Here is a 21526-nt window from a genome sequence, read left to right on the forward strand (position 1 = left end):
CTGAAGGTCACTGGTGAGGGAGCTAATCAGGAGGCAGCCTCAATCCCTGCTACTGCCTGCTTCTCCCCAGACCCCATAGGCTTCCCCCTCCAGCAGTCCCAGATGAAAGTCTAAAAATAAGTAATAAAATAAGTATTTCCAAATCACTTATGAAATAGGACTAAATAATTACAATACTACTTTAAAATCCCCTGTATGCAAAAATGTAAATATAAAATGAAGCAAAAAGCAGCCATGTTGTCAACCTGATGGGTAAGGTCTGCAAGCAGAGAGACAGTTTTCCATGGCTCTTTTTTAAAGAAATCTGTGTTTTGTTGATGCCCGGGCGGAGGGGGAGGGAGAAGATGTTTCCATTTGGTTTACTATAAAAAAGACCCCCAGAAAAGCTGTGAAATCTGCTGTTCTCTGGGTCACCGTCTGATCTGCTTGAACTGACACAGTATCATCAGGCTGCATTTTCTTGAGTCATGATTCCACATTGGCAATTCCAATGCTTAAGTTCCACTATGTGATTACTGAAAATTTCAGTATTCATCTAATGGCTGGAAAAAAATGTTTTTTTTCCATTAAACAATTGTTTGCATGGAAATATGCAGTAACAGAAAGCATTACATATGCAAAAGATCAAGTGTGTTTTCGGAGAAACTGTAGCTTTTAATTTCCTGCCTTTTCACTTGAAATTCTCAGCCACATTCCATGAGTAGTTGCGGGGGGGAGGGGGCGCGTGGTTCTGCATTTACTGTAATATTTTACAGTTATGATTAGCAGCTCAATGAACTGTAACTGGCTAATACAGAAAGAATAAGAGTTTCTGCTGCAGGTCAGGGAATGGGCTACATGGGGGGAGGGATAGCTCAGTGGTTTGAGCCTTGGCCTGCTAAACCCAGGAGTGTGAGTTCAATCCTTGAGGTGGCCACTTAGGAATCTGGGGCAAAAATCAATACTTGGTCCTGCTAGTGAAGGCAGGGGGCTGGACTTGATGACCTTTCAAGGTCCCTTCCAGTTCTAGGAGATTGGTATATCTCCAATTTTTTATTTATGGTTTTGTTGGTACATATTGTGATGTTTCCTTCCATATTCTTTATGAAAATATGCTTACAATATGGATCTGACAAAACTGAGATATACTTTAGGGAAGATGGCTCTTGTAAGGTATCATTGGAAAGGTTATGATGTACTGGATGTGATTATCCAATGTGTATGCCCGTATCATTTCTGTATCTGAAATTAGGAAAGTTAACTATGTATCTGTATTACAAATGTGTTACTTTGGGTGTCACCCCCAACCAGCCCTTCAGGTACAACAATGGAAAAGCCAGACAGGGCTAATGGGCCATTAGCAGAGACAATGGATTGTGAAAGAGCTTAGTCTTCCTATGGAAGCTCCACACAGCTGAAAAGTAATGGCTGCCACACCCCTGCAGAGACATGGGTCTGACTCACCTGGTACTGGACACACCCCTTGGAATGCCAGTATTCTTCCATTGGAAGACAAAGGGTTCCCGCCATACACAAGAGCTATATAAGGCAGGGGAGTGACATCATCATGGTTCTCCTCTGTCTCCCCACCCAAAGAGATACTGAAAAAACACCTGGAAGCAAGAACTGAACTGAGGGGAAACGGACTGAACCCAGGCTGGGAGGGCATCCAGTCTGTGAGTGGAAATACCTGAAATCTCCAGATGCAGGCCAGAGCAGCTGCCTTTCTGTTATCTACCTGTGACAATATCTAGGGAGAGAAATTTTGTAACCTGTTTCTTAAGTATATTAAGCTTAGCTTGCGTATTTCATTTTAGTTGCTCAGTAATCTTTGTTCTATCTCTTATAGTCACTTAAAATTCACCTTTTGTAGTTAATAAACGTATTTCTTGTTTATAATACAATTGTTATACGAATTGTACAATTCACAATTCGGGGGAGAGCGGGGGGGTTAAGAGGCTGTGCATACCTTCCTCCACACTGAGGGAGGAGGCGGATTTCATAATATATCTTTGGGTCTGCATCCCAAGGGAAGTGGACACCTGAGTGCTGGGGGCAAGTCCCTTAAGCTGAGCCTTCACAGAACTGATCTCAGTGTCTGTTTTGTTCTGCAGTTTGGTGTGGCCCTCCCTGTGTGCGCGCTGGCACAGGCTTAATAGAATTGCTTGGCTCAGCAAGAAGGTAAAAAAGATACTCAGGCTGGCATAACAGATAGGCTCAGTGGTATCTCAGCATATCGGGTGGCATCCTAAGGGGGGACAAACCATCAAACATCTATGCCAAATGAATTTTGTGTGCATGAATGGCACTGGATTGAAAGCCACGAAGATAAATTTTCTACCCATAGAAATAGCATGGTACAGGCAGCGAAAACTTCACTAATGCGTCTGATTGACAAAAGATTAACTCTCTAGGTTCAGATGCGTCTGTTCAGTCCTCTGCTTCTCTGCTAAGACTGACAATAAGGAGCTACAAATGTGATAGAAGATTTTGAGACATGGTTAACCTGCTGTCAACAAAGAACAAATGAAGTCAACTCATTTCCACAGGATGCTGGACAGCCACCAGATATCAACTACTTTCCCTCAAAATTCCAGGCCAGACAGAACAGCAACCTAGGGTGAATACCCTGTCCCCACTAAAGTCAACTGGAGTTTTGTAACTCACTTCCAATGGTGCCAAGATTTCACCCCTACAGATGAAAAACTCACTATCCCATTATTAGTTCACAAGTCATCCAATTCCCTATACAATGTTAGAATTTAATTCCAAGTAGAATGTTTAGTGGCTAGTACGCCATGGCACAGATAACAAAAGGAAACATAAATTATTATTATTAGCAACAGAGTTTAGAATTTCGTTAAACTAATGGATAATATTTGTTTCATTTTACTCTTAAAATATAATATAGGATTGAATTTTATGGTCACCACAACGTTAAGTAATAACACCAGTGACTAGATCATCTGCACAGATTGAACCCAGGACCTCTGGGCTTAGAAACATGAGCCTCTTCTGTTTGTACTAAATAACCAAGTGCATTAGATAGAAATTTTTGAATGCAGTAGCAGACTCTATGTCAGGGGTCGGCAACCTTTCAGAAGTGGTGTGCCAAGTCTTCATTTATTCACTCTAATTTAAAGTTTCGCGTGCTGGTAATACATTTTAACGTTTTTAGAAGTTCTCTCTCTATAAGTCTATAAACTATTGTTGTATGTAAAGTAAACAAGTTTTTTAAAATGTTTAAGAAGCTTCATTTAAAATTAAATTAAAATGAAGATCTTATCAGTTTAGTGCAGTGGTTCTTAACCTGGGGTGCATGCACCCCCTGGGGCAGGGCCGGTGCAAGGATATTTTGTGCCCTAGGCGAAACTTCCACCTTGCACCACCCCACCACCACCACCACTTGCACATTGGTTCATTGAGGGGCAAATCCCAATGAGCCTTTACAGACCCCAGGGGCCAGCCTGCCCAGAGGCCAGCCATGCCCAAGGGCTGCTTCCCAGACCAGTTTTCGCCCCCTGAACTCTCCTGGAGGGTGCACAGCCCCCCCGCAAGCCCTCCCCACCCCACCAAGGTGACCCCTGACCCGAGTCCACTGGCTTTGCTGGGCTTGGACCGCTGCAGCAGCTCGGCAGAGAGGAGCCGCCTTCCGGAGGCACCGGAGAGCCAGAGCGTCCCACTTGCGGCAGCAGCGAGCCCCAGCCATAGAGGAGCTGGCGCGGTGCAGGGGGGCAGCAGCCCTACAAAGGCAGCGGCGTCGTTAGCGGGGAACAGCTGTGCCCCCCCGCCCCTCCTGCCCAGGCTGTGGCCTGGCGCCCCCCCGGGGGCTCCTGCAGGCTGCAGTGGATGTGTGCGGGTGCCAGCCCCCATGCACCCCCAGCTTCCCCCTCGCCTAGGGTTACCATATTTCAACAATCAAAAAAGAGGGGAGAGCCCTGCCCTAGCCCCGCCCTCATCCACTCCCTCCCGCTTCCCACCCCGATTGCCCCGGTCAGAACCCCCAACACCCCCCCGCTCCTTGTCCCCTGACTGCCCCCTCCTGGGATCCCTGCCCCTAACTGCCCCCAGAACCCCACCCCCTATCTAAGCCTCCCTACTTCTTGTCCCCTAACTGACCTCTCCTGAGACCCCCCACCCTAACTTTCCCTCTAGGACCCTACCCCCATACCTGGCCCCTGACTGCCCCAACCCTATCCATACCCCCACCCCAGACAGACCCCCAGGTCTCCCACACCCCATCCAACCACTCCCCACCCCCTGACAGGACCCCCAGAACTCCCAACCCATCCAACCCTCCCCCTGCTCCCTGACTGTGCCCTGGGACTCCCCTTACCATGCCCATGTCGGTCAGACGCTGGCTCCACGTGGAGGCAAAACTCCACATGGAGTGCTGAGGCAGCCGGAGGGGAGGAGCTGCAGGAGGGGCAGTGGTGGCTCACACTTCCGGGAGCTGCAGAACCTGAGCGAGCGCGGTGAGGGGGAAGCCGGGGGGCGCGCCTGCCTGGACTGCGGCCCAGTGCCCGTCCCCCGGGGGGGAGGGTTCCTGCAGCAAATGCATGCGAGCAACGGTCCCCATGTGCCCCCCGGCTCCCCCCTCACCGTGTTCGGGCTTTGCGGCTCCCGGGAGCGTGAGCTGCTGCGCCTCCCACAGCAGGCTCAGGGCCCTGCGCCCTGGCGGCTCACACTCCTGGGAGCCGCAGAACCCAAGCACGGTGAGGGGGGAGCCAGGGGGCGTGCCTGCTGCTGGTCTGGGATCTTGGCTGCTGGCCCCACTCAGCCTCCTGCTGGCCTGGGGTTCTGTTCACTCAGTCGGTCGCGTGCCAGGCAAAATCAGCTCGCGTGCCAAAGGTGGCATGCGTTCCGTAGGTTGCCGACCCCTGCCCTATGTGGTCTAGCCATAGAAGGGGGACAAATGCCACTGTTATGTTTCAATTTCCCTCTTATATTTGGTTCTATAACTTTGCTCATTATGAGCCTAGCATTGTAATTGCAACAGTATGTTCTAACAGCCTTTCTTCTCATACACTTTTTGGACCACAAAAGTTGCCACTGGGCACTTTAATTGATGCTAAATGCAACAATATGAAGCTCTTTAAACCTAAAATATAGTCTGCTGAGAAAGCACAAGCTGGACTCACTTGCATAGATCACATACTATACATAAAATGAGTAGGTACCATCTTTCAGATGAGTCACGGCTATCCTCTAACTAATAGTTTGCTGTAAAAAAAACTGTGCCATCAATGAACTGCCAAACACAAAATGCTTACATATTTATAAAAGATATTGTTGCCATTGAGCACTCGGTATTTTCCCACACATCATCACTCTAATACATTGTACAATCCTTTTCCTTTAGAAATGGCAGAAATCTTGCAGAAGGTGTTAATGTTTTAGTTCATTCTAGCAAGACTGTGGTGCACTGCAATAGTATGTTCTCAGTTTGTGCCAAGATCCCAGGTATCTAAGTTAGCCACATTAAAATCAAAGAGTGCTTTACTCAAATATGGGCCTCTGGCTAGAAACACTAGAGAACAGATGCTAAAAAACAAGAAAGTAGGAAAGCAGACTGTACACAATATTGACTTACAGAGTGGCTTTTAGGGGACCTTGGAAGAATTCTGCCAAGGTGACCTTGAAAAGAGGTAGCTGCTCTCTCAACGTCAAGGTGAATGACACATAAGGAAAAGGGCTGGAATCACAGGAAGCATGGATTATTATGAATGACCACAGAAGGTGATTCTTTGCAAGTGGATTACAATTAAGTTTTCAACAATAATTTCTATTGATTAAATAAAAATATTTTTGTGGGTGGAAGGAGTCCATGTGGGCCACGTGTGCACAATCAATAAGGAATAACAATAAGCCCAACTGTATATCAGGCTGTAATGCTAAAGGTCCTTCATAAGCCATAACAAAGCTAAAGCTGATAACATCCTCAGAACCCAGATATGGAACTAATGTCTTCATTTATGTACAGATTATTTGTACTTTTATTAAATAATATATTTCATAAGATTTGCCCAAATGCACTGCCATCTGAAAGAGGGAGAAATACCAATAACCTAGTGCAGCAGCTGAAAAGCCAGTGAGAACTGTTCAAACCTGTTTCTTTTTAACAAGAAAACAGTTCATCGTATGTAGTGCTAAGTAAATAAGCAAATACAAAATGCAATAATAAATCAGCATATACTTTGTGACACTAGGGGGAACTCTAAGGTACCAGGAATGAAAAAAATTACTTTGGGAAGCTACTGTTGGTATAGTTATACAAGGGATCTTAAATTCATTTAATTTTTTCCTCTTTCTTTACTAGGTCAAAATACAACAGCTTTTTAAAATTATTATATTCTTTGGTGACACTTCAGTCATTTATTTTTCCAATATCCTAAATTTACAGACTGTAAAAATCCATCAGCCTACTACAATATTAGATGTATAATCGTAATACTGTGTAAAACTGTTTAGGATCCTCAAATAAACCAGTACTCCAGTGAGGTTTGTAAGAAATAACCCCATTTTACAGAGGGGGAACCTGACGCACAGAAGTAACTGGCCCAAGTCCACAGTAAAGCAGTGACAGTTGAAAAGGAACCCAGATTTTCAAAAATCCAGTCCCCTGCTCTAACCAACAGACCACACACAGTTACCCTCTTAATTTATAGCATTCAACTAACAATCTACTAATCTAAGATGATTGCTAAGTAACTTTGTCTATACTGCTCCATATGCACAAACTTATACTTAAACTTCATAAATATCTTTATGAATTACAGTCAAATGGTGCTAAATACTGTCTAAGTACTGTACAGATATCTAGACATCTACTCTGCAGACATATAGCTCAGTGATATTAGTTATTCTGAATACTGTAGAATATGGAATTCCCTCATCGTTAAGAATAAAAAGATTATTGTGGTTCTGACGGTAAAATAAAGCACTTAAATGTCACTTTTCTCATGTGGCATTTCCCTGTGTGTTGTTACTATGCTGTATTAGACAACTAAGCAATATTTCTTTACCAGGTGAAAACCCACGTTCACTCTGCAGTGATAGTTTATTGTAATCAGGCACTGCTTGTTTAATGTATCAGCTAGCTGACCTCATTCTTAGAGATTACTCATCACAGCTTAAAGACATTAAACCATTTCAACATGTAGCTGTTAATCTTCTGGCACCAGAAGTCTGGTTTCCCCAGAGCAACAGCAGGCGCCAAGGAGTTAAATAGATTTTAATGAATGGTTTTCACTAGTCTATGCACAAACAATTATTATGCACTCAAGACACATGCCCTTGCCTGGGCTGACTGTTTGAAGGAAGCCCATATTCAGATGCTTGTGGGTTCTTTTTTCCACAACCCACACACATTGTATTAGAATTCTGACACCAGCCATCCATGCTGAAGAAAGCAAAGTAATTGGTTTTATTCAATAAGCCACATATGATTAGAACCTTAACCAAAACTTTATTGTAAAGCCAGGAAATTGAGAGGCAAGGTTTGCACACTAACCTTCACTCTGCCTCCTTGTGTGCGCACTCTACAATAATGTCTCATTTCAGGATGACAACACTATTCAAAACAGTCTTCAGCAAATGAAGCATTATAACGAAGAATATTTTTATAATTGTAAATGGAATGGATACACAGTGTTCATGTTTTAAAAAGACTTTTTGTAATACACATCAGCAAGTAATAAGGAGAAAGTAACTATTCAGGTTGCTAAAGTAAGCTCAGCTCTTCATTTCCTTACTTCTGCAATGAAAATGATGTCCATTTTAAGCTGTCTGGGGCAGGAAACTGATATTTGTCAACACAATTTATGCTCTGTGACTGCTATATAAATAATAATACCTCAACATTTATATTACACTAACCAATTGTTGCATTATCAAATGCATGTATGACTCTATTATTACTTTTGCAACAGAACCACTGAAAAATTGTAAGAGATTGTATATAAGAGATCATGCAGTCCATCTTCCTATCAGTGCAGTCTTTTGCCCATCTTAAATTTAAACACTCCTTGCACTGGGCTTCCATCACTTTACCTGGAAGACTATTCCACAATCTCTAGGGGTTCTCACAAGAAAATTTTTGATGGCCTTACAGCGTGGCCACCAACTCTTGCTGGTGGCTACTCTGACAATTTTTCCTAAAATACTTAATTAACTTTAGGAAAAACAAATAAATATGCATATATCCAAATCACTGTAATTTATTTATGTAGGGTTTTTTGCAGACTCAGTAATAAAAATAATGTGCAGTTGTCTATTCTTTTCTGGACCTAAACAGAATAGAAACAAAATAAGGTGCTTTGCACATTCTTGTCTATTCTGTTGTTTCTTATGCTTTTTAGACTGCTTTTTTCTTAAGACGTGCTAGCTAGTAAGGCTGCTGCTATGAAAAATTATATATGTATATTTGTATGTATCACTTTTCACAGCAGACTTATTAGCTAGCTGGGAGGCAGTGAAAAGTGATATTAACATACATACAAATATCGCTTTCCACAGCAGACTTGCACAGCCCCAGCAAGCCAGGGGACAAATTAAGCCGTGGATGGAGAGGTGGGTAGGGAGGCAGTGGGAGCCAAGGGGGTGGTTGTGAGCCCAGGGCTGGAGCCCGAAGCCTCCCAGCAGGGAGACGGAGCCTGAAGCCCTGTGGCTGCAGTCTGACACCTGCCATCCCAGGGCTGGAGCAAGAAGCCCGAGCCCCACCACCCCTGGGAAATTCATACAGCTGCCTGCTCCTCTGGCATTTGTGGCTGCAGAGGAGAGCCGGGCCCAAATCCCTGCGGGCAGTGCCAGGGGAGGGGCCACTGTTTTCCACCTCTCCCCCATCACTGCCCAGGAGGCTGTGGCCGCAAGAAAAGCCTCTGGTGGCCGCATTTGAGAAACATACTCTAACTGGTTTCACTGTGAGGAAGCTGTTCCTAATTTTCAGCTTACATTAACTTTTCTGTATTTTTCTTGTTGAGTCAGACAATTTTTTTTTTAAATGGAGTACAACTATTATCCACAAGTGAATTTTACCTGCATCATTTATTAATGGTTCTACTGTATCAATAGTGCTGCTCTTATCCTCTTGATATATTAGTAAAAGCCCTTTATTCGCTTTGGCTGCTGGTTTTTATGAAATTTTGTCTTTTACATATAAAATTGTACATTCCTTTAAAAAAATAAAAAAAGATGAAAGATACAATACACAGACAGTGAGGAGGAATTTCAGATACAACTGCAGGAAGAGATTCCAGCAGCTGTGGTTTGAAGGCCACATCAGAGTGTCTATCCCTAGAGGCTTTCCTTCCAAGTCCTGACAAAAATTATTTCTATTTAACTTGTGATCTTGACAGAGATCATAGCACATCAGCATGGGCAGAGGGGGACTAAGGTTTTGTCGGTGCATTCTTTAAAACACTAGGGAACACAATCGTCAACAGTGGGAATCAAACCTAGGTGTCTTATATAAAAGTCCAAAGCATTGCTACTAAGCTAGCAGGCATCCTGCAGGACACTAGAAATTAGAAATAATGGATCTAAACATTTAGGACAGATCCCTTACAGGACAACATTTTTGCTTCATCTTAGTAATATCAAAGAGGATCAAATACACAATTCTCACAAATATTTAAGGAAAAAGATCTCTAGATGTTAGTGAACTCGATGAGTGGCCAGTTTAAGAAAACCAAATGCATTCAAATTCCCCCAAATTACTGAACATGCAATTTCCTGAGCGACTATAAAGTCATTTTTTCCTATCATGGAAGCACAATATACAGCGCTGATCCAGGTATATTTGCAAACGACTTTTTGGTTCTCACCATCTCCCTGTACTCAACAAGGCAGATGACATTTCTCCCGAACTCCCCTATTTTCCACGCATCCCACCTCCCCCCCTCTACTAGGCTTGGAACCTCGTCCTCTGATGAGGCAGGTCTTATACTTTGGGGTGGGGCTCTTGGAGCACAAATATGGATGATGCAGTCTTCTGATCACATGGCTTTAATCTCCAATGGCAGCAGAGGTAGACCCCTGCTGAGTGCTTTTGAAAATCCCACTAGACACACTTTCAGGCTCTCCTCAGGTTCAAAGTTTCTCCAGCTGGTTTTTCCATGGCTGATGAACACCTCGATATATAGCATAATTACTTTACTATTTCAAATTTTGAAGTGATGTTTGGACTTGAAGCTGAACTGGGTGCTATAGTAATTATAAAAAATGTTTTTCAACAAATTCACATCTATGGAGCATTGCTTGTTTCCACGATAATATTCAATACCTACCATATGAGCCTGGCTTTCTCTCCTCGTAAGTAAAATGAAGTTGCAGTTCCTCTTCTGACATCTGACATATGAACACTTTTAACAAACAGCAAATAATGAACAATGCGTTGTGGGCCTGCCAAATAAAAAGATGGCTAGAAGGGAAACAGAAAAGTAAACAAGAGTCAATAATGTTTTACTTATTAATGTTTCGCAATAGTCGTGACTAGGTGTGTGTAACAGTGAATGCAAAGATTCCTGCAGCCCATATGAGGCAAAGGCAAGTCTCAAGTGACTAAAATGTGGACACTCAATAGCAAAGAAAATTTATTTAAAAATAAATGTTTCTTTTCAAGACGAAGCAGCCTTCTTGCTACATATAGTTTAGTACTATTATTAAAAGCATCACAGTTACCATTAAGTGCCATTCTCTTCAGGAAATTGACTAGCTAGTCTATTATCTTTTTTAATCTCTATACCTCAGAGGTCCCCAATCTGTGGGGCACTCTTAGGGGGGCATGGAGGAACATTCAGGAGAGCGTGGTTGGGGCCCCAACCTCAGCCCCCGGCACCTGGGCTTGGGGCACCAGCTGCCGGCTCAGCCCCTGGCCGAGATTCCGCTCCCAGCCTCAGCCCCCTTATCCCTGTCTGTGTCCTCCATTCCCACAGCTGTGGACCCACTCCTGGCCCCACTGGACAGGGGAAAGGTGGGGTGCGAGGTAAAAAGTTTGGGGACCCACTGCTACGTACTATAGGGCAGTCTCAAATGGATTGAGACCTCTTTAAATCTCACTCTTTCTGCATGGAAATTTATCCCCAATCTTATCCCTTTACGTGCACGAATATTACTCAGATGACACTCAAGGTGGAAGACATTCAGTGGATTTCAGGAGCAACAGTAGTAAGTTCAGTTACTCTTCACAACTTTTTCCCCAGATTTCTAGGCATGAAGGCAATCCAGGAGGGAACTGTATTATGTTCCTCTGGGTACCTACGTGCAGCTTCAGGGGGACCTAGTCAACAGCAATATATGCAGCTCCTGCTGAAGCCACGCTGTCAAGGGGCTGAGGGGCCAACACAGCAGCAGCCAAAATGATGATTTATTTCCTCTGGACATAAGAGAGATTCTCTCTCAATGGATCCCTAGATTAGAAGAGGAGTTGGCCTCAAAATGTCTGCAAACTCCTCCTTCCCCTGCCAGGAAAGAAATTTCCAGGGAAAAAAAAAATCTTTGGAAAGTTTCCTGGAAAACTATACTTCTGAAAGTGTAACTTCTTGAAGTTTTCATCCCTCACCGGGAGGGAAGAGGATTAGAAAGGGAATCTGATCATACGATTTGAAAGTAGTGGAATTTTATATCATTTTCTATACTGGCCTGGTCAGAGTTTCATGTATTCTAGAAATAATGCGCTGATTTTAAAATAAATTTAGATTAGCTAAAAAGCTTTATCAGATGACTTATAATATGCCTTAAAGAAAGCATCTCAGTTGAAAAATAAATGTTTATTTTACAAAATAAGCAGCCAGTAGCATGGCATGAGAGCTACTGCTACTACAGGTTAAGGAAAACAAAATCCCTAGAGCATCAGTTGTTCTCTTAAATTTTATTTATGCTCCAAGGAATTTTGAGTCACAGACTATAAACCTAGCAAAGGAGTATTTGCACAGCATTTTTATTGTCTGTCATGCACAGACACCCACAGAAAGAAATGGGATAGCAGTGCCTAGGACTGCAGAGTGAGAAGGGCAGAGATTAATCCAAAGTTATATAAACATATGTTTGTTGCAACATTTAGACCCACTCACAGAAATGGAAAATTTCTGTTCTTCTGTAATGGCACAACTTTACATATTATACTCCAATCCCAGTGCTTGAAATACACAAGATACTTGTTCCTCTGAAATTACAGTAGTTTCTCTTTTAAAAACAAAAATAAACTTTAAGAGAACCTGAATTTTCACCTTGCCGATTAAGGTATTTATGGAGCAGCCATCATTGCATTACCCAAGAGCTATCAACAAGTTGAACATTTAAAACATAAAAGGGAACTCCTGGCATTTCACTGCCAACTTACTTTTGACATTCCGCCGAAATTTTCAACTCTTTGGTTCTAGAAAGGAAGACTTTAATCAATGCCCCAAGATTTCCTGTTCGAGGATTGTTCTCAACTAGATGAGGGATTGAAAAGATTAGAGTACATTTGTAATTTAAATTATGATAATTAATTCAAACACAGGATATATAGAGCGGGAATTACTCTCCATTGCACATTTTAAGTATTTTTTTAAATAAACACACACACACCAAGGCTACTTCTTTATAGTTTTTTTTTTTAAACAGTCTATAATTAAAGATGGCTCCTGTCCATGTTTCTGCTATTGCAAGATTGTTCACTACACTACATTTTCCAACCTAAATTTAAAACATTCCGAACAATGGAGCCACACCATTTCTTTCAGGAGACTATTCCAAAGCTCAATAGGTCTCACTATCAGGAAAGTGTGCCTGACTGTGACAATAATATCATTTCATTCCTCACTCTTCTACCATCCCTGGTTCCGCTCTGCATAATCTCTCTCTATCAGCATTGCTATCCTTTCAATATTTTAGAAGTTTCTATAGTGTAATGAACAGAGTTAACATTGCAAGTTAAAACTTAAAACATCCAGGGAATCAAATTATAATTCAGAATGAGAAGCAGGATATGCTCTCATCTTCTAATTTCAGTGTCAATTCCACATGACAGGTGTCACATACTGTACTCCATATCTGCCCACTGATATTCTACTTCTAAAGGGGCAATGCTTTAAAAATCATCATTTAAAAGAAGTCTGTTCAATTACTAAAATAACCGTGCCCAAGTCGCTTCCTTCTGTTGGCAACACACAGAATAATGTGACAATGTTACATTTAAACAGCACAAATTAGAAGAATTTGTTTTCATCTTCCACTTGGGAGACAAATATGATTTTAAAAATCTCACTACCAAAATGCAGATGAGCTAAATTAAATAAATATAGACACAGAAGTTTACATGAACAGTGATTTATCAGAAAAGTTGACAACAAACAAAGAAATATGTGAAGACATCAAAATAATCTCTCTCACCTAAAGACTTGAAGATTGAGATGGTGGCTTCTTCCAACAGCTTTAACTCAGCACTGAAGACGAAGAAAGGAAGCATTTAGTTATATGAGCAATAACAATCCCTGAGCCTATAGATGCCTGCCGCTTGTAGAATACAATTACTGCATTTAAATACATTTGTTATAGTGCAGTACTGCAATTCCTATGACCTTGTAATTTTAGTTACTCCATTTACCTCACTCACATAGACTGTGCACGCTATTTGAAGTAGTGTGGCCATACAATGGACAATTAACATTCATCTCACTCTGTCAAACAATTCATATTTAAAGTGGGCACATCATTTCAATGTCATAAACTTCACTCATCCCAGGCTTGTTTTGGAATAAGCCCCTGAAAATAAACATAGGTCTACAGTTTCAATTTGTAGAAAGTTTGCTTTTGTACTAGGAATATCATTGCATTATGAGTGGATATACAAGGAAGACTCTAACCCTTTTCTAAAACTGAAAGTGCCTCCATAAGCAAACATTTAATTTCAGACTTAATACTGTAACCCAGTTTCAATAATTATTGCATGTGGTTACAACAGATGCAATTGTAAATCATGTATATGCCAAGAGGATAGGATTTTTACATGTTCACTAACTGCCAGATGACACATCTATCTCAAAACATCTACTTACAAAGGTTTTATAATGCAAAGGGTGGGGGGGAGGAAGAGGGAAGGGAATCAAACAACCTTAAAATAATCCCAACTATGTGAAACCTATAAAATACATACTTTGTGGTGTATGTATAGGCCTGAAAAGCATTGTACAAATTAAATAATCCACGTATAATTCTTGTGAAGTAAATCAAGTATTTGCATTTTAGAGACAGGAAAAACAAAAACAGTATGTAGGCATCTTGCCCAAGACCACGTTAAATGGGACACCTCTATACTGCTTTTATATTAGATATTTAAGGATCCTGCCAATATGTACCAAGGAAAGATAAGATTCCTTAACAACAGAATGTAAATTTCCCCTTTTCCAATTTAGTGTTGTTAACCTGACAAACTCCATTGAAAAGAACAGATTTAAAATTTTTTATTAAAGCTAACGTTAAAATTATATAATACACAGGTTAAGGAAAGAGTGTTTATACATCTGGGTATAATGCTTAACTTATCCCAAAGTACAAATTTTGGTTTAAAAAGTCATAAAATACGTATACACCGTTACCTCGATATAACACCACCCGATATAACACGAATTTGGATATAACGCGGTAAAGCAGTGCTCCAGGGGGGCAGGGCTGCGCACTCCAGTGGATCAAAGCAAGTTCAATATAACATGGTTTCACCTATAACGCGGTAAGATTGTTTGGCTCCCAAGGACAGCATTATATCGAGGTAGAGGTGTAGGACATAATCTGCAATAACCCAAATTAAGGTTAATAAATTTAATGATACAGTTTAGATATTAGCAACCAAATATTCAAGTACATCACTCATAAAAGGTTATACTGAGAGTAGCTTGTGGAAAGGAAATATAGCAATGAGTGTAGATTGTCCCTCAGTAATTGAGCATTTAAGATAGGCTGCCCCTCAGTAAATACAATCCATCACAGAAGTATTTCACTATGTATACAAAGCCAATACGGTTTTTTGGGTGGGGAAATGTCTTTTACACTTCCAGGTCCAGCCTGTTTGTTTTAAGAACCTGGTACAAAGTAACATGCTACGATCAGAAGAAAAGCTGGAGTCTATTAAACTTCCATTTTCAAAACCCCCAGCCTAGGATAACTTGCAGTTCAATGAGTTTTCTGACAAGCTGACAGTCTATAGGTAACTGCCTATTATCTCATCAAAAACAGCTAGACATATTTTACCAAGTGCAACTGTGAAATGGGATTTTGTTTTTCAAGTTGTCACCTTCTGAATACATATAAGGTAAATATCACAGCATGAATTTTCACTAAGCACCAAGAGATGTTTAGAGGCAGAACTGAGTCTCGCAAGTAAAGAGGACTGTTAAGAGACTAGATTTCTGCTCCTTGCTCTGTCACCAGCTCACTAAGATATCCTTGGGCAAGACACTTATCCTCTCAAGGCCAAATTCATTGCTGGTGTAAACAACTCTAGTGATTTGAAGCTGTCATCTATAAAATGGGCATAGCAATACAGGAGTGAGCATTGTGGTCAGTCTTTCAGAATGAAAATGAGGGTGGCACAAACATCCTAAATGGATTTGGGCCGGGGGAGGATATCATATTAGCCCAAGGCTGAGAAAAATCTAGAGGGATTTTGTTTGCTTTACCGTAAAGGGGTTGAATAGAAAACTATGCTTTTTCATTCTCTTATATTTCTGCCTCTTCTAAGCTTCATCTGTCTTGATGCATCTTTTCATTCTCTCTCCACAGCCCCAAAGGCTTCCATGCACTAATTTCTTCCTACAGCACTTTATCTCTCAGCTCCAGCACACACCCTCACCTAGTTCTCTCACCTCTGCAGATTTTCTCAATTTTGTTCATCTTTTCCCTCGTGCATTTCCCATACATCTTTGCCCTACTGGTATAGAAGGTAAGCAGGCAGCCTCCCTCTACTTATCTGAAACACAGGTTACCAAAGGGATGTGGAGGGTGAGCAGGTGAGTAGATCCCAATATCACCTGCCAATGCAGGTGTGTTAGTAAGCCTGGGAAAAGTGAGGATTCAATCCTTAGTGTTTGCAAAATGCTCTGAGATCCCTGGACAGAAAATGTTATGAAAGTGGAAAGTATTTATGTTTAAAAAGTCTTTACAATGGGAAATTAGGGGAAAGACTGACTTTAGTGGTTTCAGGAATCACCAAACATAAACTAACCTAGTTGCCAATCTCTTTTGCAGTCAGAGGCAACCAGACAGTAGTGCACTTTCTCTCTGGCAGAAAGTGACTCAAGAGCCTTCTTAAAAGCTCAAATCTCCGCTACTTGTGAGATATTTTGCCCACAATGTTTTCCCAGTTTGCACTCTCATATAGTAATTATATATCATCCCACATGTTCTCAATAGAATTCCTCCCTGTAAAACCAAGAGAGGTGCATCCAGAAGCCCAAACCTCTCCAGTGGGTTAAATATGAAACAGATTAGTTCCTGGGAGGTCTGGCTCTCCCACTTACCCTCAAATCAGGCAAAAGAACTACAGAAAAACAGGACTGAATGGATTAGCCAAACCAATCACCATACTCCAAGGAGACCTCCAAATTGAGATTCCATAGGAACTGCTATGCTGCATCAGATCCACGATCCATCTAGTCCAGAACTCTGTCTTTGACAGTGGTCAGAAGCAGACAGTTCACAGGAAAATGCAATAACCCTTTACAGTGGAAAGATTTGAGATCGTTTTCCCCCATGAAGGTCTAATCTTAATCCCTAAGGGTTAGATTTTGTCTTAAACCCTGAAATATCCCTTACAAATACTCTTATTCCACCCATTAACTATAGCAACTCTGGATATATTCTGGTTATCCATATAAACATCCAATCTTACTGAAATCTTGGTCTCAGTGACATCTTGTGGTAATGAGTTCCACAGTCTAACTATATGTTGACTGAAAGAGTACTCCCTTTCATCTACAACTTGACAAAATAAGAGCCATATTTGCAGAAACCTTGGGCCCAAATGCTTCTGTGGTGAGCGCTCAGTTCCACAGCAATGACAAAAATGAAGCCTGGAGAAATCTATATCCCCAAAAACTTCCCCAAACTTCACTTCACTATGCCATAGCATTTAATATGGAAGTATATTTGTGGGAGTAGGAGAGAAAAATGAGAGGCCAGTGGGCAGGAAAGATCCATAGATTGTAAGGCCAGAAGGACCATTGTGATCATCTAGTCTGACCTTCTGTATAGCACAGATCACAGAACATCTCCAAAACAATTCCTAGAGAATATCTTTCAGAAAGACATCCAATCTTGATTTTAAATGGTCAGTGATGGAGACTCCACTACGACCCTTGGTAAATTTTCCCCATGGTTAATTACTCTCACCATTAAAAATTTATGCCTAGCTTCAATTTCCAGCCATTGGATCATGTTATACATTTCTCTGCTAGACTGAAGAGCCTATTATTACACATTTCTTCCCCATGTAGGTACTTATGGACTGTAATTGAGTCACCGTTTAACCTTCTCTTTGTTAAGCTAAATAGATTGAGTTCTTTGAGTCTATCACTATAAAGTATGTTGTGTAATCCTTTAATCATTCTCCTGGCTCTTCTCTGAACTGCCTCCGATGTATCAACATCCTTCTTGGAGTGTGATACCAGAACTGGACACAGTATTCCAGCAGGGGACGCATTAGTTCCAAGCACAGAGGTAAAATAACCTCTCAATTCCTACTCGAGATTCCTCTCTATATGAATCCCAGGACTGCATTGGTTCTATTGGCCACAGTGTCACTCAGAGCTCATGTTCAGAGGATTATACACCACCGCCCCCAAATCTTTTTCAGAGTCACTACTTCCCAGAATAGAGTCCTCCATCTTATAAGCATAGTCTACATTCTTTGTTCCTAGATGTATAGATTTTCATTTACAGGACGATCACAAGCAGAAATCCACTCTGTGACACTTCCCGGGGGTACCCAGGGTTGTGAGGCACCTTGCTACCACCTGCTTTTAATGTGAGGAAGCCTTGTCTGTGCCTGCCATGGGTCAGATCCCCAACTGAGATATGTCACTTTCTGGTGACCTGCCTTAACTTCAAAACCTTAAGAACATAATTTCCTATATAGATACATCACGCCTTAATTATCATCCATCCCTACATTTTGCAATGACTATGATGACCAGTGGGCTACTGGCTCTCAGAGATCACACTGCCACCCTTCTGTGAATTATTATGCATATATCTGACCCAAGAGATCCCTATAAAACCATATGCACACACTGTGTCCTCTGCCCACTGGCACCGCATTATGTCTGGGTCACACACTCCTAGCTAGTAAACATTCACGTACAGCTAAGGATAAGCCAAACCCATCTATATACATCAACTTAAAAAATCACTTCAGCGATTCCTAGTGAAGCCTCTTACATCCTGAAGAGCCCTTCCATGTTCCAAATGGATTATTTACTCTCACTTCCATGTCTCCTCCACCTGCACACACAGACTAGCTGCACACACTCTTCCTGACAATATTACGGTCTCAAATTGCACGACACTCAAGGCTACAGTCACATCAAATGCATTTCTGCTGCCCACAGGTGTTTCTGCCTTCTTAGGGGCTCAGCTACCAGTGTGGCTCAGACTGAATAAAAAAAGGAAGCTCAGCTTCCAAACAGGGGTTTTCCTTAATCTGTGGGCACTCATTTGGAAATGTTTTAGTGGTCCAAACCCCAGGATGTTAAAGAAGGCATCTACAGTCTCTGTGCAGAGGCAGTTAATTCAGAGTCCGAACTGTAGAAATGACACAACTGTTTTAAGCAGCATTTTTCTAGCAGTTCTCAGAATACAAATACACTCAAGCCAGTTTAATATCTGAAGATGAGAAATGCTGCATAACATATAATAAGTACTTCCAGCACTCTTCATCTACATCTCAAGGCACTTCAAAGGTGAGTGAATATCACTGTCACCAATTTACAGATGGGGAAACTAAGGCACAGTGAAGTCAAGGATGGTGTCCAAGTTTACCGCAAATCAGAGTCTCTGTCCTAGTACCCCTAGTATAAAGCTTTCATAAGCGTTGTCTTATCATAATCAATTTGCTAAGTCACTCCCAATCTTTACTAAATATTAGCGAGTGTTTTCCAATAAGCAATCTGACAAACAAAATCAAAGTGATTAAAGATGCTTAGACCAGGCTGCTAGATCCCTGCACGGATACAAAATTTATATCCATGGATTCAGCTATCCAAGGAGCTGCAGGGCTCTAGCAACAATGAGTGAAACCAGCAGGGCCATGGTCTGCGACCAGGCCAAGAACCACAGCAGTGAAAGCAGCAGCATGTCAGGTTGCCGCTTGCAGGAGCCAGCGCCCAGCACGGGCAGCCCCTCCGACGTGGCTGCAAATATAAATTTTGTATGAGAGCCAATGAATAGGGTATTGGTAGGATCATGAGTCAAAGGAGTTATTAAAAAGGTTTTCAGTAGTAAAGCCAGTGTTTATGCTCCACGACGGAGTAACTTCACCAGTGAGATGAGCCATCAAATTTAATTAAAAAAAAATAAATCAGCAGATTATCCTGTGAATTGGACTATTTTGCAGCACAGTGAATTGACTGCATGCATGAGAGAGAAAGCAGTCATCTTGCACAATGTCTCATACTCTGCCTCCTCAATTTTCGTTTATGCTTGTTTGACGCAGAGAAACGCACATTTGCACTGCTGCCTGCTTTATAGTAGCTTCTGTAGTTGAATTTCAGAAAGACTAAACTTACTTGCCAATACATATTTTTTGAAATGTTAAAATTTCATCTCTGAGGTGGTCTCTTATTTCAGCTCTAGAAACACAGCTGTAATTGAAGACAAATGGTATAAAAATGGAAAACAGAATCAACGCCTACAGACATTACAATTTACTGGGTCTGAATGAAACAGGGACTTTCAATCTTCTATCTAAAAATCTGTCCAGCTGGCTGCTTGTCATCAGGATGTATTCCTTCCTGACACTGACAGACCGGGAGAATGTTTATTGCACTCCAACTACACTTGGGAGGGTCTCCTTGAATGCAGTATAATCTGAATCCAACAAAAAGGGAGGGGAGAAGTGGGGTTTTTTGTTTGTTTTTTTAAATGGGGGTGCTTAAAAAGATACCAAAGGCTCTTGTAACTCAGATTACCTGGTTAATTTAGCTTTTTTAATTGCTCCAGGATTGAAACTTTCAATATGAAGGGACAATAATCTCATAACCGTACCTCTTGTATTTCCTAATTTCTGAATGTTTGTCTTTGCAACCGTAACACTTTTAACTAGTTTTTGTTCCCCAGTTATTTTGAAAAGCAAACTGAAAAAACTCAAACTACCACCATTCTGTAGAACCAGACAAACTTCCTTCTTTGGTCAAAATGGTTAGACAGCATAGACTTCTCTAACTCTTCAGTCATTTTCCACTGAGAATAAAATACAGAGTTAAAAGCTTGAAAACCAGGCACATCCTATTTCCTCAAGTTCAGACAACAAGAAGAAAAACATAGAATTGTATTTTGCCATTTTAAAATTTTACACTTTAAGTGAAAACATGCCTGCAAAATCTCAGCACAAGAGTTACAAGCACCCGGGGGGAGGTTATAATGGAAGTGCCTCCACCACAAGTACAGCATTGCTACCATGCCCAAATAGTGTAACCCTATTCCTTTACGACTCAACGTTATTATTAGGCCCTCAAGGATGCCTTATGAAGAGGGTGCAGTGTACACCTAAAAAAATCAGCCCATTTTAGGAAGCTGAGGCAAAGCTTAACAGGAAATGCAAAGTAAACTGCCATGTAAACTGTAACAGTCAGCTAAACTCAAGCAGAGGGGAAAAAATATGTGCAGGAAGCGGAAAAAGTTGCCTGAATAATTTTTCTGTTATGAAGACAGAAGATAGACTATATTAACCACTTATGCAGAAAATGTCTCCGCATGTCATCAGCCAAGATTCATGAGGTGGCATGAGAGCAACAACACTAGCACTAGCTATTGAATTTGCTTTGCACCACAGTCCCCGCGGAGATGCTGTTTAGTTAATGAATGAATATAAAGATGGAAACTTATCTTAAGCATGGATCCTTTCATTAATCCACAGAGTAGCAGTGTTAGACTTCAAACTGTTTTCCAGTACTGATGAACAACAAGAGAATATTTTTCAAGGAGTAAAGTTCATTTAGTGGACTGATCCAGACTGCAGTTCAAGAATTCCAATCCCCCTACCCTGCCAAAAAATTCTCCCCATAAACTAATGGCAGCCTTATTGTCAGGTAGGACTTTTTTCAAAAAGTATTTATGATTTGACGTATTCAATATATGCTTGAAGTCATGTAATTCAGAAGATTACTCACCCATACATGAGAACAAATTCGAGAAGTAACCTATGAACCAGAATCACAAAAGAAGTTGCAATATACACTCTACCTACCTATCAAGTGTGTTTGAAGCAATAATTCATCCCAGGAAGATGTGTCTTATACACACACAGAAGAACAATCAAAGAGCCCTCAACTTTATCAGGTAAACTTTTGAGAGT

The 21526-nt window shown here is 41.3% G+C and overlaps 1 protein-coding gene across 2 annotated transcripts in view; it reads right to left on the reverse strand.

The window, feature by feature from the left end:
• DYM (dymeclin) overlaps positions 1-21526 on the reverse strand; it is a 334338-nt gene that overhangs the window by 270934 nt on the left and 41878 nt on the right. For both annotated transcript variants that reach the window (XM_045021710.1, XM_045021709.1), the window contains exons 4-6: positions 13354-13406; positions 12320-12413; positions 10266-10399 (exon numbers count right to left, since the gene is read on the reverse strand). In XM_045021710.1, coding sequence (XP_044877645.1) covers positions 10266-10399; positions 12320-12413; positions 13354-13406 — 281 coding nt within the window. The remainder of the gene's footprint in view (positions 1-10265; positions 10400-12319; positions 12414-13353; positions 13407-21526) is intronic.

This window comes from Mauremys mutica, chromosome 6, assembly GCF_020497125.1.
Source record: "Mauremys mutica isolate MM-2020 ecotype Southern chromosome 6, ASM2049712v1, whole genome shotgun sequence".
In the NCBI taxonomy this organism is placed as follows: Eukaryota; Metazoa; Chordata; order Testudines; family Geoemydidae; genus Mauremys; species Mauremys mutica.